This window comes from Crocodylus porosus, unplaced genomic scaffold, assembly GCF_001723895.1.
Source record: "Crocodylus porosus isolate Cpor-Errol unplaced genomic scaffold, CroPor_comp1, whole genome shotgun sequence".
NCBI lineage: Eukaryota > Metazoa > Chordata > Crocodylia > Crocodylidae > Crocodylus > Crocodylus porosus.
Window position 1 is genome coordinate 6,150,066 of NW_017728937.1, and position 14,368 is coordinate 6,164,433.

The 14,368-nt window shown below is 47.6% G+C and overlaps 1 protein-coding gene across 2 annotated transcripts in view; it reads right to left on the reverse strand.

The window, feature by feature from the left end:
• The window catches only part of LOC109318231 (protein farnesyltransferase subunit beta-like), a 34,823-nt gene that overhangs the window by 12,220 nt on the left and 8,235 nt on the right, over positions 1-14,368 (reverse strand). The window contains exon 2 of one of the 2 annotated variants that reach the window (XM_019547347.1): positions 7,270-7,334. The exons of the other annotated variant lie outside the window; for it this stretch is intronic. Coding sequence (XP_019402892.1) covers positions 7,270-7,334 — 65 coding nt within the window. The remainder of the gene's footprint in view (positions 1-7,269; positions 7,335-14,368) is intronic. 2 annotated transcript variants of the gene reach the window in all.

The following is a 14,368-nucleotide window of genomic DNA, read 5'->3' on the forward strand; positions in this document are numbered from 1 at the left end:
TTTTAAAAAAATAAACCTGTATAAAATAGTTTTAATTTAAAATACATTAAATAAGGATTATAACTTCTAATTATATACTATTTGAGACAATATATTCATGTAACCTTTTTAGAAAAGTTTTATGTATAGGTCACAACAGGCCACGGACTATATTAGGAGCCCAATCTTACGGGCCAAGTACAGACAGTCAAAAGGCCTGAGGCTGAATTGATTCAGTCTTTGCAGGTTAATCTAAAATGCAAAGATTAAATTGAAAACAGAAGTGAACAGACATTCACTTTTGATTCAGGAAATCAGACCAGAAGCCAAGGGCTACTAAAGCTCAGCCCCCTGGCATGTAGTCAGCACAGGCTATGTGTTTGCTGCTTCTTCCTGCTGCCCCCAAGGTCTCTGGGATTTGCAGTCTAGAGCCACAACAGCAGGACTCTGCAGGGTTGCTCATCACTTCTTCTTGCTTCCAGGTGCCGCTGGGATTTGTAGCCCACAATTGCAGCCAGCAGTAAATTTGACCTGGGGAAGGACTGTTTAACCTCCATCCCTGGCCTGACCCCAGCCAGGGTTTGCCTGGGGGCCTCCCCACACCTTGCAGACTGGGATGCATTCCCATCTGGGCTTACCCCTTGCCCCTACCCCCAACCCCTTTGCCAGCCAGCCATCACTGCTCCAGCTAAGGAACAGACGGGTGGGGCCAACCCTGCTTTTCAGAGCAGACAGCACAGCTCAGCCCAGGGCTGCAAAATGCTGGGATGCTGCAAGACTGAGAGTTAACCTGAACCAGAGGAAGGGGTCTGGGACAGAAGTTTCTTAAACTGGCTTGACCCATATCAGCTAAGTCTGATAACTACATTCAGCCAGGTTTATCTTAAACCAGTTTCAGCTGTTTTGAAACTGGTTTCTGTGCACTGACCTTCTGTTCTGTTACAGGTTTAAACCAGTTTCTGATCACTGAAGGGTAGGAGATAAGTTATCAGGACACTTAGAAGCCATAACAGCTGCAGCTGCCCCAGGAGCAGCCAACACTACCTGCCTGCACCACGGCATGGTACAGCCCAGGAGGTGGGGTGAGTGGGACAAGTGGAGCCCTGGGGGGTTTGGAGCACAGTGCAGCCTCCTTTCACACCAACTAAACAGTCACCACCACCCTGTGCTTGTGTGTATTGGCTGCCATTAGTGAATACCAGAACTGTCTTGTAAAAGCGGTAGAACCAGGGGTCAGTACTGTATGCAAGGTAAGTCTGTTGGGGAAGGGGCACAGCACAGCCCATCAGCCACTCCTAGGGCTACAGCAGGGAACAAACCAAAGCAGAGGGAATGGGACTGGGGGGGTGCAGCTCTTTCTGCTACACTCCCCGCCCCAGGAGGGCTGCGAGGCCGTGCCAGACTCTTCCCAGGGGGGCACGTACCCCTGGATCTGTGTGCGGAATGAGCAGGTGGCCAGCAGTGGCACTAGGAATGCAGGTTGTGTGGGCTACGGCAAACTGAGGTGGCACTAGTCCCCTCTCATCACCATGGCCCTCCCCCCAAGCACTAGGAAGAGCCTGGTGCCACCACCAGACCCAGCCTGCATGCAGATCTGGGGGTGCACACCCTCCAGGAAAAGCCCAGTGCAGCCTGCCAACCCACAGCCCTCCCAGGTGGCATGTAGCAGCAAGAGCCATGCCGCCCCTCCTCCGGTCTCCCACACCGACAGTTCCCTCTGCTTTGCTCCCTGCTGCAGCCCTGGGAATGGCCAAACTGTCTGCACCATGCTGTGTCCCCCTCCGCCCTTTCCGTAGTCCCAGCCTTACTCCCTCCTTCACTGCCATGGGAACGTATCCCTATTTGTTACTTTATAAACTAGGCTCCCTTCATGTGAATTAGATTTATATGCAGTTTTCCAGGAAGGTGCGTACCACATAAATCAAGGGAAACCTGTAGTAAAAATCAAACAAGCAATAACATGTTTTAACTTTATTTAAAAATATATATATATTTTTGTCCTGATTTTATTGTGTGTTTGGGTCATGTATATAGAGGTGATTGCATAATAGCTCAAAATGAAGTCTTACTCTTGTATATTGTGGGGGTATGAGGTTTGTGGGGGGCTGTGGGTATGTGTGTGCATGGATATTGGTTGGTTGGTGGGTGGGTAGGTATAGGGGAGAAGGTGGCTGTAGGGGATGTGTAGAGAGCTGTGTGCATGCAACAGTGAGTAGGCTCCCCCCCAGAGGCCCACAGGTGTGCATGTGGAGACAGGTGTGAGGGGCGGGTATAGTGTCTGTGGGGTGATTGTGTGTGTGGGGGGGGAAAGGTGTGGTTATGGTGGGGACTGCATGAGATGCCCTTGAGTGTGCCCCCCAAAACTGGTCAGCATTCATCCTTACCCCACAGCCTGGAGCCTGCAAACCCTACAGTGTGTCTCCCCACCACTGCCAACAGTGCGCAGCCCCACCCCTGCCCTGGATCCACTCCCGACTCACCCCCGCCAGAGCAGATAAGCTAGAACTTGGGCACAGCCCGCACCTAGCCTACTCCACATTGCCCACCCATGGCACATACTGCTGCCCCCTGGGCACACAGTAGGAGTGGTGTGGATCCATAACTCTTACTGCCTTTCTAGGTAGCCCAAGTGGAGGCAGCTCCTAGCAGCTTCCACTGCTGCTAGCCCCAGCCCTGCAGTACTGGTGGGGAATCGCATTGCACAGCCCTGACCCTGCATGTCCTGTGCCTGCTCCAGGCTCACCTGCCCAGGCTCAGCAGCAGTGGTGCTGGACAGAAGCTGTTGCTCAGTGTAGGGGGAAAGTGGCCTCTCCCCGTCATTGCTGTCAGCCATTCCTGCTGCAGCCCCCCAGAGCCCACACCTTGGCTGCCACCACTGGGCAGCTGGGAGGTGGCAGTTACAGCAGCATGGACTCAGGGCAGCCTGGTATAGCGCAGGCTCCAGGCAGTTGCAGCAGGAATGGCCCGGCAACAGCAGCAAAGGGAAGGGGCTGCTTTTCCCCCCCCACACTGAGCAACAGTTTCTGTCCAGCGCTGCTGTTGCTGAGCCTGGGCAGGTGAGCCTGGAGCAGGCACAGAGCCCATGGGCTCAGGGCTGTGCAGCACGGGTCCCAAATGGTACCACGGGGTTGGGGCCAGTGACAGCAGCAGCCAGAAGGAGCCACTGCCACTTGGGCTGCCTAGAAAGGCAGTCCAGCTGCAGAGACACCCCAACCCCACTACTGCCCAGGGAGCAGCAGGACATGCCATGGCTGGACAGTGCCTGGGCAAGGTAAGACCAAGACCCACCACAGGCTAGAAAAACACCCACCATGGGCCATATTTTGCCCACCCCTGAATTATAAGCATCTTGGCAACATTACGTCCTCCCAGTAGCCAAGAGATAACACTTGCTTACTTTTTGCAAAGTGACTGCTTCTGGCATGGCCTGTTCAAGTAAATCATTTGCTAGATAATGCATCCTACATTCCTCTGCCAAAAGCTCCCAGCTGAAAGGTACAGCAGGAGTCTCCTTGCCGCAGCCCTGCAGCAGCCAATGCTGCCTCGAAGTCCAAAGAGGCAGCTCCAGCCAGTTCAGGAAACGCTAGCTGTGACACTAACCTTCCACTTAGAAGAGATGTTGCAAAGGGTACTGTGTACATTTTTGGGTTCCACATTTTAAAAAGGATGTGGAAAGGTCAGCGGAAGTCCAGAGGCAAGTGACAGAAATGATAGAGGACTTGGAAGCCAAGTCCTACAACGTAAGGTTGAACAAAATAAGCAGGTTCCATGTGAGGAAATGGTGCTTAAAAGGGGACACGATAGCAATCTTCTCTATAGTAGCTCTCAGGTATTTGAAGAGAGAAAACACCTTTTCTCTCTTGCTGCAGAAAGTAAGACACAGACCAATGGCTTGAAGTTGCAGCTGAGTAGGTTCAAACTGGATACCTGGAAAAACTTCTTCACTATTAGAGGAGTGGAAAAGATTGCTTAGGGAAGCTGTTTCTCAGAATTTGCCTACCTCTTGCTGCTGTGTATGGCAAGGTGTTGGTTGTTTTGGCGTTTTTTTAAGCCTTCCTCAGAAACACTGAACACTGGCTGCAGACAAAGCTAGGGATTGCGACTGGGGTATGCCAATGTTCCTACTGTGACAAACCCAGAAGTTCTGGGCTAGAGAGAGTATTTCCCCTCTGCTTGGAGTCAGGCTGATCACCATATCTGGGGTCACACAGGGATTTTGCCCCATAGTCAGATTGGTATGGGTTATGGCAGGTTTTCCCCTTCCTCTGTAGTCTGGGAACTTAGCTGGTTCCTCTGCACAACATCTTCCACTCTGCTCTGAGGGAAGAACCCCTGCTGCAGCTCCTGGGAGTCTCACTCCCTGCTGGTCCCAGCTGCTGCTTTCTCCTGCTGCAGTCTACCTCCACCCTTAGCAGCTCCTGCAGCCAGACTGCCCCTCTCTGGCCCAGACTTGGGCTTATGTAGCAGGCTCTGGGTCACCTGACCCTTCACTTCCACCTCCTGGGTCAGCAAGCTCTGTCTGCACATGGATGTCGGCCAGCTTGTTTCATATCCTCAGCCTGTGTGCAAACCATGCAAGCACCCAGAGATGCACCAACTCAGATTACATAGTAAGGTTAAGGGACAGTGTGCAAGTGTCTGTGTGTACAAGAGAGATGGAGGTGAAAATGAGGAAAAAAGGGCTGGGGAAAGGCGCAAGGGAGGTAGCAGTGAGAGCAAACCTTAAACCCCTCAGTCTCCCTTGTAATGGGGTAGGGGGCCATTACAGGTAGTCAAGCAGCAGAGACTAAGTATGCATATTAAACCAAACAAGGAACTGTTCTTGATCTGGTCTAGAACCAAGCCACTGATGTTGTTACAGTCTTAAGCACCCTCTCACCATAGTCTCACCCTGCAACCACCTTCTCATTGGACCTATTCTGTTACACTGCAGAGGTGAGAATGGAAGCTGGCCCACTAAGAGAACACCAGGACACTACCTGGGCAAAGCAGAAAAGTTCATAGAAATTAAGGGCTAGAAGGGGCCTCAAAAGATCATTGAGTCCAACCCCCCTTCTCTGGGCAAGAATACTGCTGACTTCAAATGATCCCAGCAAGGTGTTTGCCCAGACTCCTCTTGAAGACTTCCAAGGTTGAGAACTGTATTACCTAGCTCATGTTCATCCTGTAATGAACCATAACCCCAAGGTCTTGTTCAGCCAGGACATCTCCTCCTAACCTATATTCATGTCACTGATTACTTCTCCCCAGATGAAAAAAACTCTTCATTTATCCTTCTTGAACTGCATCCAGTTTCACTCCACTCACTTTCCAGCTTGTCCAGGTCCGTTTGGATCTGCATCCTATCTCCTAGCATGACCACTTTTCCCCATAACTTAATATCATCCACAAACTTGGCCAGTGTGCTTTCCGCATCATAATTTAAATCGTCGATAAAGATGTTGAACAGCATGAGGCCAAAAACCAAGCTCTGAGGGACACCATTGGCCACTTCCTGCCAAGACAATACAGATGCGTTTGCTAACACTCTCTGGGTACAACTGTCTTAACCAGTTCCCAACTCACCTGACCGTGGACTCTGCCAGCCCACAATCCCCCAGTTTGTTCATTTTTGTATCAAATGCCGTTTTAAAATCCAAGTATGACATCAACTGTGTCTCCCACATCTAAGCGGGTCATTACTTGATCATAGAAGGAAATGAGGTTGGTCAAACACGAAGTGCCTGTAATGAAACCATATCGACTATCCTTCAGCATCATGCTTTCTGCCAGTCTCTCACAAATGGACTTCTTGATGATTTCTTCCAAAATGTTACCTGCTATCGAGGTCAAACTGACCTATAAGTTTTCCAGATCCTCCCTCCTTCCCTTTTTAAAGACTGGCACCACACTGGCCCTTTTCCAGTCTTCCAGGACCTCTCCCAAGCACCACAAGTCTTCAAATACCTTTTGCCAACGGTCCCACAATGACTCCAGCCAATTCCCCCAGCACTCTTGGCTGTAGTCAACCCAGTCCTGCCAACTTGAAGATGTTTGGCCTCTGTAAGTGCAGTTCAACACTGACCACTGGTTGGCAATTGCGCCCCCCACCCCCCACGTCCATCTAGTATCCAACCAGGTGGGCGACCACCATTTTTATGCAGGAACACCAGTGTATTAAAGACTTCAGCTTTCTCCCAACTGTCTGTTATCAGCTGTCCCATTCCATTCTGCAAGGGCCCCACATATCCCTTGGTCTTCCTCCTGCTCCCTATATACCTAAAGAACTTCTTATTGTACTTGGTTTCAGTGGCCAACCTGATCTTAGTTACCACCCTTGTCTTCCTTATCCTCTCCCTACAAATACGGGCTACACTTGTGTATTCCTCCTTGGTGACTACACCTTGTTTCCATTGTCCATAAGCCTCCTTTTTCTTTTTTCAGCATTCCTCGACTCCTCTGGTAAGCCAAGTGAGCTTCCTGGCCCCTTTACCACCTTTTCTGCATACAGGAATGGACCTTTTCTGCACTCTGAAGATTGCTCTTTTGAGGAACAACCACCCTAACTGAACTCCCTCCTTCTCCAGTCCCTCTTCCCATAGGGTCTCTCTCACCAGGTCATCCCCTTTGGCTAGAACAGGGGTGGGCAAAATACAGCCTGCAGGCCAGATCCAGCCTGCCAGGCCATTCTACCTAGCCCACAGGACGCCTAAAAAATTTAGAAAGATAGTTATTATCTGCCCCTGCCTGCCTGTCAAAGATTCAGTCATAGAAGTTAGGGGCTAAAAGGGACCTCAGAGCTCATCAGGTCCAGCCCCCGTGCTCAAGGCAGGAAAGACTGCTGAGGTCAGATGAACCCCAGTAAGGTGCGCATCCAGCTGTCTTCTGAAGATCCCTAGGGAAGGTGACTACCACTTCTGGGGGTAGTCTGTTCTAGACAGATCAGAGACTAGGCTCCGATCCATACCCAAAGCCAGGCAAGGAAGCCTGTGCTTACAGCCCCTCCATGTGTGACTCAAAGGTTTTTCTGTATAGATGGCACAAGGGTTGCGCTGAATTTTCAGTGGGAACAGAAGTTAACTGCAAAGTAGACATGTCAAAGCAGAGAAGCAAAGGAGATGAGATCATTTCAAGCTAGCTTAGCCAGACAAAGTTCCAGCAGAACACGGGTAACACAAGGCAATGTGACAGAGCCCCAGCTAAACACAGCCAGCCACACTGCTTTCAAACATGCTAGACCCTACCAAGCTTCCAGAGATTCCACCCCAAGAGTTTCCCACCAGGCTTCTTCATGTTACAACAATAACTTACTGTGAGGCATGATGATTCGTCCTGTAAGCATTGAAAACTTCCTGTACAATGTCTTCTACTTTAGTCTGCGGTGTGCAATGGTTGGGAGACACAAAGCAGGGGAGGAAAAAAAAAAGCAAAGAAATGTTAGTTTGGGAAACGTATTTCTTCCCGTCCTCCAGTCCTTCCAGTCTTGCAGCATTTGAGAATATGCATAGACCAACCAAGCTGGGCAGATCATGCCAAGAACATGCAACTCCAAGCCTGGGCCAAAGGCTTAAGATATAGTGAGAGACTGCTGCATCATTGCCTTTGTTGGTCTAATCCCAAAGTCAGCAAAGAGGCTTCCAATATGGCTGAATGGTGACAGCTGAACAATCCTGACTGCAGGTTACATCTCAGCAAACAGCCTCTTATGAAGGCAAAAGGTAGCAGGAAAATGGCAACACCTGTGGAGTGGGGGCCAGGAACTCATCTCCTCTCATCCTGCTTCTCCCTCTAAGGCCAAAGTTCCCTGCTCTGCTTCATTTTTTCTGTGTGGATGACTCTCTCTGGGGAAAATTTCTCCAGCAGTTATAGCGAAGTGGCTAGGCCTTGTCAACATATGCAAGTTTGTATTGCTTTCACTATCCTAGGTAGGAGGTGCACCGATACATCGGTCCAATATTGGATCAGCACCAAAATAAAAAAAATTAACTGTACTGGAAATCAGCCTGACTTGGCCAATAATTTGGCTGGTACATGCGTGCGTCACACAGGCAGTGAAGAGCACAGCCCAGCAGCTTGGTGAGCTACGTGCAGGTGGTAAGTCTGTTGTGGTAGACAGGGAGGGAAGAGGCGTGGGGGAAGCAGATCAATGCCCCTGCAGCAAGGGATGGAATGGGGCTGCCCAGCAGGGGTAGGGTGTGGGATGGAGCTGCAGCTCATGGGGGAGGGGCAGCTCCTGCTGCTATGCATACCCTGGGTGGACCTGGAGATGGGGAGGGATGTGCCCCTGCCTCTGCATGGGGCAGGGTGGGGTGGGCTGCAGCTGCAACTGCAGGCTGGGGTGCCACTGGGCTCTTCCTGGTGCATAGGGGGGGTTTGGCCAGGGCTGAGCTTGGAGTAGGCAGCGACAGCACTGGGAGGGGGGCAACAGCCTGCCCCCAGGGTCTCCCTCCCAGCACCACCACCTGCCTCAAGTGCAGCCCCAGCCCCACTCCTTCCCTCACTGCGGGGGCCTTGATCTGCCCCTCCCATGCTCCTTTCCACCACAGACTTACCAGCTGTACTGGAAATCAGATCAGTATCGGTCGATACATCTCCTTAAAAATCAGCTATCAGTATCAGCCCTCAAAACCTCCATCAGTGCAAACACCCCTAATCCTAGGATGGTTACAGTGGGGGTATAATTAGAGACATAAGCACGTTTATGCTGGTACAGCCACTCCTGTTCAAGAAAGGAACTGATCTAGGAGGTCCTATCAGTATTACTGGAAGTGTCTAGGTTGGCTGGGCCCCAGCCCTGCACAGCTCAGCCTCATCCCTGGTTTGTTGCCCAGAGTACTTACTAAGCTTAAAGAAACAACATATTGAATATAACTAGAGCCTTTAATCATTGTCAGCTGACTGATTAAGCTAACTGGAACAGGGGACATGTACACAGGACACATGTTCCAAGGGCAAAAAAAAAGAAGTTACATCTTTTATAACTTTGTTAAACATTGAATAACTATAGAAACCAATCAAAATTTAATGATTCCATAAGAAAAACAATTACCTGTTACCACACAGATATCCATGCAAGTATACCATATTTTACTACTTTGGTATGCATACCAATTTGTTGTCAGAGAGATCATAGAGAAGTAGGGCTGGAAGGGACCTCCAGAGGTTTAGTCCAACCACTGTTCAAGGCAGGATCATGCCTAGCTGAAACATCTGATACAAATCCTTGTCTAACCTATTAGCAAAGCTACACAATCAATTGTCACACAACCATGATGCCTAGCACCCTGTCACAAGAGGTGGTAGTCAATGTCCTGCTGCTGCAAGAGTTGTTAAAATATGCTGGAGAGATCCAAGGAAGAGGGCCATGCTCCCGCTACAGAGGAAAACAAAAATCCCCACAAGCCACACCAATCTGACAATGGGGTAAAATTCCTTACTGACGCCAAATAATCACAATCGGTGTGACCCCAAGCTGAGGGGTAGATCTTCTATCCAGGAACTTCCAGGTTTCCATCTCAACAGGAGCACTGGTATAGCCCAGTCACCATCCCCAGCTTTAGCTGAAGCCAACACCCAGTGCTTCTGAGGAAGGCCAAAACCCCCATGAACAAATACAACATCAGGATGGGGGAAAAAAAAGAACAAAAAAACAAAAAAAACTCTCTCAGCCCCACATGGAAACCAACATCCCAGAAGCATGAAAAATACCCATAACAGAACACAAGCGTAGCTACTCCCAAATCATCCCTGACCAAATCTTATCCAATATCTTCTTGAACACCACCAATTTAGAGTCCACAGCACTCCAATCTTGGAAAAATGATATAACTCTATAATTGAGTTGGGCCAAATCCCAGATTCCTGGAAAGGGAGTATTATTGTACCGATTTTCAAGAAAAGTTTAAAAGATAAGTCAGAATCTTATTGCCTTATAAGTTTGATAGACGTTTCAGCTAAAATTTTCAGACACCATTTGTTATATCATCTCACAGCATGGGTAAAAGGGGAAAAACATATTACAAGAACATCACACCGGATTTAGGGACGGATATTCCACTTTTGATAACATATTTTTCTTCAATTTTTTGATACACAAGTATATGCAAATGCACAAATCAGCACACTGTATATTGCATTTGTAGACTTGTCAAGAGCTTTTGATAGTATAGATAGAAGTAAGCTTTGGGAGACACTCAGAAGTTATGGGACTGACCCTTCTCTTTGGCATTTGTTGATAAAATATTATAAAGATACACAGGCCTAAGTTAGGTGGGGCTTGAAGGGTGAACTTACACAAAAAATTCATATACATCGTTGTCTAACCCCTTTTTGCATTTTGGCCCCTTTTTCATTTAATCTTTACATAAATAATATTATTGGAAATATGCAGGATGCCCATTTTCATCCCCCAAAATTATTAGCAGCCCTGATTCCTATTTTAATGTATGCAGATGACACCGTCATACTGTCAAGAACTCCTATTGGATTACAGAGAGCAATTACAACTTTTGAGCATCTTTGTGGACAAAATAACCTAAAGATAAATTATGATAAATCCAAAATAATGTATTGGGGAAGTAGTTTGATGAGATATCTGTGAAATATGGGGGGGGAGCCAAACTTGAAGTTGTCAAAACCTATAGATATTTGGGTGTCTTATTCATAGCTTCTCCATCATGGAAACCTCATATTCAGTCAGTTAAAACTAAGGCAGCCCAATCAGCTGTGGCTATAAAGAAATTTTATGAAAACACACCAGGACAATCAGTCCAAGCTCCTATATCAGCATACAAAGCCAAAGTTACCACTCAGTTCTTATACAGCGCTGAAGTATTGGGGTTATTCTGTGAGCAATGATGTAGACATACCTCAGAACAAGTTTCTTAGGGCTCTTCCTCCCTCAACTCCTGCATCTTTTCCAATATTAGAGATGGGAATGAATTCTATTTTAACTAATATTATTAGAATGGCAGGATTTTGGTTTAAAATCCTGCCCCTTGTACCATCTTGTCTGCTTAAATTATGCTACATAGAAGTTATTATTAATCCCCCTCCTCTCCAATCATCCTTGTTAGCTTTTTTTCCTTGCACTTTTATACCTTCTGGGATGGGATACTAGCATCTCAAAAGATAACGAAAGATCTTTCTCCCCCATAGAAAAGGTTTGGATTTTCCAGAGGATACAAATATTGCCAGGCAGAATGATTTTGCAGTGGCTAGAACTACTCACATTGCCCCTTTATATACTCTTTGGAAATTAGATTGTAGGGGAGAAAGGTATTTACAGTTGGATCTCAATAATAAATGGCAATCCTCTTTGACTAGACTCAGGACTGAACAGATGCCCACAGCTGTTCTGGCTGGACATAGATTTTCCATTTCAAGGGCTAAAGATGTTGCCCAGTTTGTCTAGTTTTGGGAGATACTATCCATCATGTATGTTTTTATATAATGACATAAGGAGATCCTATTATTACCGTACTTGCAGAAATTGATACATTTCTCAAACAGAGAAAAATTAATCTGGCATTTACAGCAAACAGATCCAAACATGATAAACTGTCTTGCAATTTTCACTTACAAGGCTGAGGTGATTAGAGTTAAATATCCTTTATAACAGATATGAACAATACATTTTACTATTGACTTGATTTTACTGTCCCAATTGTGGATCTAGGTACAACAATATTATAGATTCAGGTCTTGATTTACTATTATATTTATACTAATAATGTTTATATTGGTGGGCTCTATTTTTAGTATAATATTTGTAGTTCAGTTACTTTGTTCAAACATACATATTATGGGTGTGTGTGCATCATGTCGTTTCAGGAGCATGGCATTTAGCCAGGATCCTTAATAATAAATTGAATTGAAATTGAGAGTCCACAGCTTCGCTAGGCATTAGATTCCACTGCCTCACCGGTTATCAGGAAAAACCTCTTCACTGTTAGAACAATCTAAATCTATTTGCTGCAACTTCAGCCCTTCAGATATTTGAAGACAGTATTGGGCCCAGGACAGACCCCTGTGAGACTCTACATGAAACCTCCCATCATTCCGACATGGATCCATTTACAATTTCCCTTTGTTTGCTGCTATTGAGCTAGTTGTCTATCCACATTTCTCTGATTTGTTTATGAGACGGTCAGGCAGGACCTGATCAAAAGCCTTGCTGTATCTGGATATATTATATCCAAATCATTCCCTTCATCCACTCAAGTAGTTATCTTGTTGAAGGATATCAAGTTTGTTTGGCATGATTTATTCTTAGTAAATCCATGATGGCTGCTTGTGATCAGCCTTTCCTCCTCCGGATGCTTGCAAATGGGCTTACTTAAGATATCTTCCAGTAAGTTCCCAGATACTGAGGTGAAGCCAATGTGTTCAGCTCCTTTAAAAAAAGGAGAACTATGTTGGCCTCTGGCACCCTGCCCATCTCCCACAACTTCATAAATATTCTTGCTAAGGGCTCTGAGATCTCCTCTTCCCATTCCTTTGGTAGCCTGGGATGAAGTTCATCAGGCCCTGCTGATGAAATTAATTCAGAAACAGCAAAAGCTGTCTGACTTTCTTTTGCTATCTCATCCCTCATGTCCCCTTCCTTATCCAAATAATCCTTACTAAGTGTCTGGTTGCAGCTTAATTTTCCTGTGAAGACTCAGGCAAAGTAGCTGTTGAGTAGCTCTGCCTTCTGTCCCTGTACTGTTGAACCTCCATGTCTTCCTGGAAGATGCATCACTTGTCACACCTTGAAGATAAGACATGCAAGGGCCTTGAAACTCTGTTCACCATAATTTTTGGCTACCAAACTAAGCCTGGCCTTCTTTCAGAAAGGGAGAAGAAATGTGGGGGGGGACCTGGTTAGAAACTGAAACCTCATACTAGGGAGGAGGGGGTGAAGGGAAGAGAGGCCTGCAAGAGACTGAGGTCTTCTGAGCCAAGGCGTCTAATCTATCCAACAGGTATCTCTATTTCACAAAGAATAAATCACTGCCCCCCCACCAACTATTAGCGCAAAACATGTCCTTGAAGACATAAGTATCATGAAGAGAGATTTGGGGTTTTTTAAATTGTTAAACCCCTATTATAAAAATATTAAAAATAATAGGTGAATGTACAAAAGTGTGTGGCTTTCCCAAGAGCAGAGCATAAACCATTTGTCAGTAACAAAAACACTCACACCCTCACATATCACCAGAGGTTGAAACACCCTCCCCTCCACCACCCTGCATGCAGTTAGACATTTAAGACTAGCTGCCATCTTTCATAGATTAACAGAGTCGGAAGGGACCTCAGTGGGCCATCTAGTCTGACCCCCTGCTCCTGGCAGGCAAGAAAAGAGTCACCAACCCTGGGGTCATGTGATCCCAGCCAGGTGCCTGTCCAGTCTCCTCTTGAAGACCCCCCAGGGATGCGGCAAGCATCACATCCCTTGGGAGCCCATTCCAGATTCTGGCAACCCTGACTGTGAAGAATTCTTCCTAATCGCCAACCTAAACCTTTTCTCTAGTAGTTTATGGCCATTGTTCCCTGTCATTCCAGGGGGTGCCCTAGTGAACAGATCATCACCTATGAGTTTTGGAAAGGTATCCAAACTCAAATGGGATGGGCACCCAGACCAAGAAATGGAGGAGTTGGAGAGCATCATTAGACCTGGCTCCTGAGAACCAGTTTCTGTGGATTTCAAGACTGCCATCACAGCCTGGCCCAGCAGGAAACTGGCCAGGGAGATCACATTCCCCTCAGCCATTTGGTGCAGGATAGAGATAATATTCCCAGGCTTAAAGAATTCCAAGTCCAGCACGCCAAAGAAGGTGCTGAGGGCAACAAAGAGCAGCCAAAGCTGGGGACAGTTTAGGAGCAGGTGTTGTTAACTGGGGGTACGCATACCCCTGGGGGTACTTGGGAAGGCCCCAGGGGGTACACTATGGTGGCACAGAGAAGCGGAAGTACTTGAGCTGTGCTGGCATGGGGAGCGGGTCCACTGCCACCATCCATCACTCTGTGTCACCGTCAGGTGCCATGCACTGCTTTCCTATGCCCAAGTATCCCCGCTTCTTCACGCCACCGACTTTGTACGTAGCTGACCGTCAGCACCCCCCCAGCACCGCCGAGTGTATAGACAGAAGAGGAGACTGCCATGTGTGAGCTAGCCGTATGCCAAGGGGGAGGGGGCAGTGCCAACAGCTGGCTGCACATGAAACCAGTGGTGCAGAGAGGCAGGGATACTTGGGCTTGGGAAAGCAGTGCTTAGTGGCAACACAAAGTGTACAGATGGCGCCACCAGCTTTGCATCCAGTAGTCTGTCAGCATGCCCTCGAATCTGTGCAGGGCAAGCTACTGCTGTGGGCTGGGGCCGGGGCTGCACCAGGCTCTTCCCAGCAAGGGGGGCAGACTGCACTGGCAG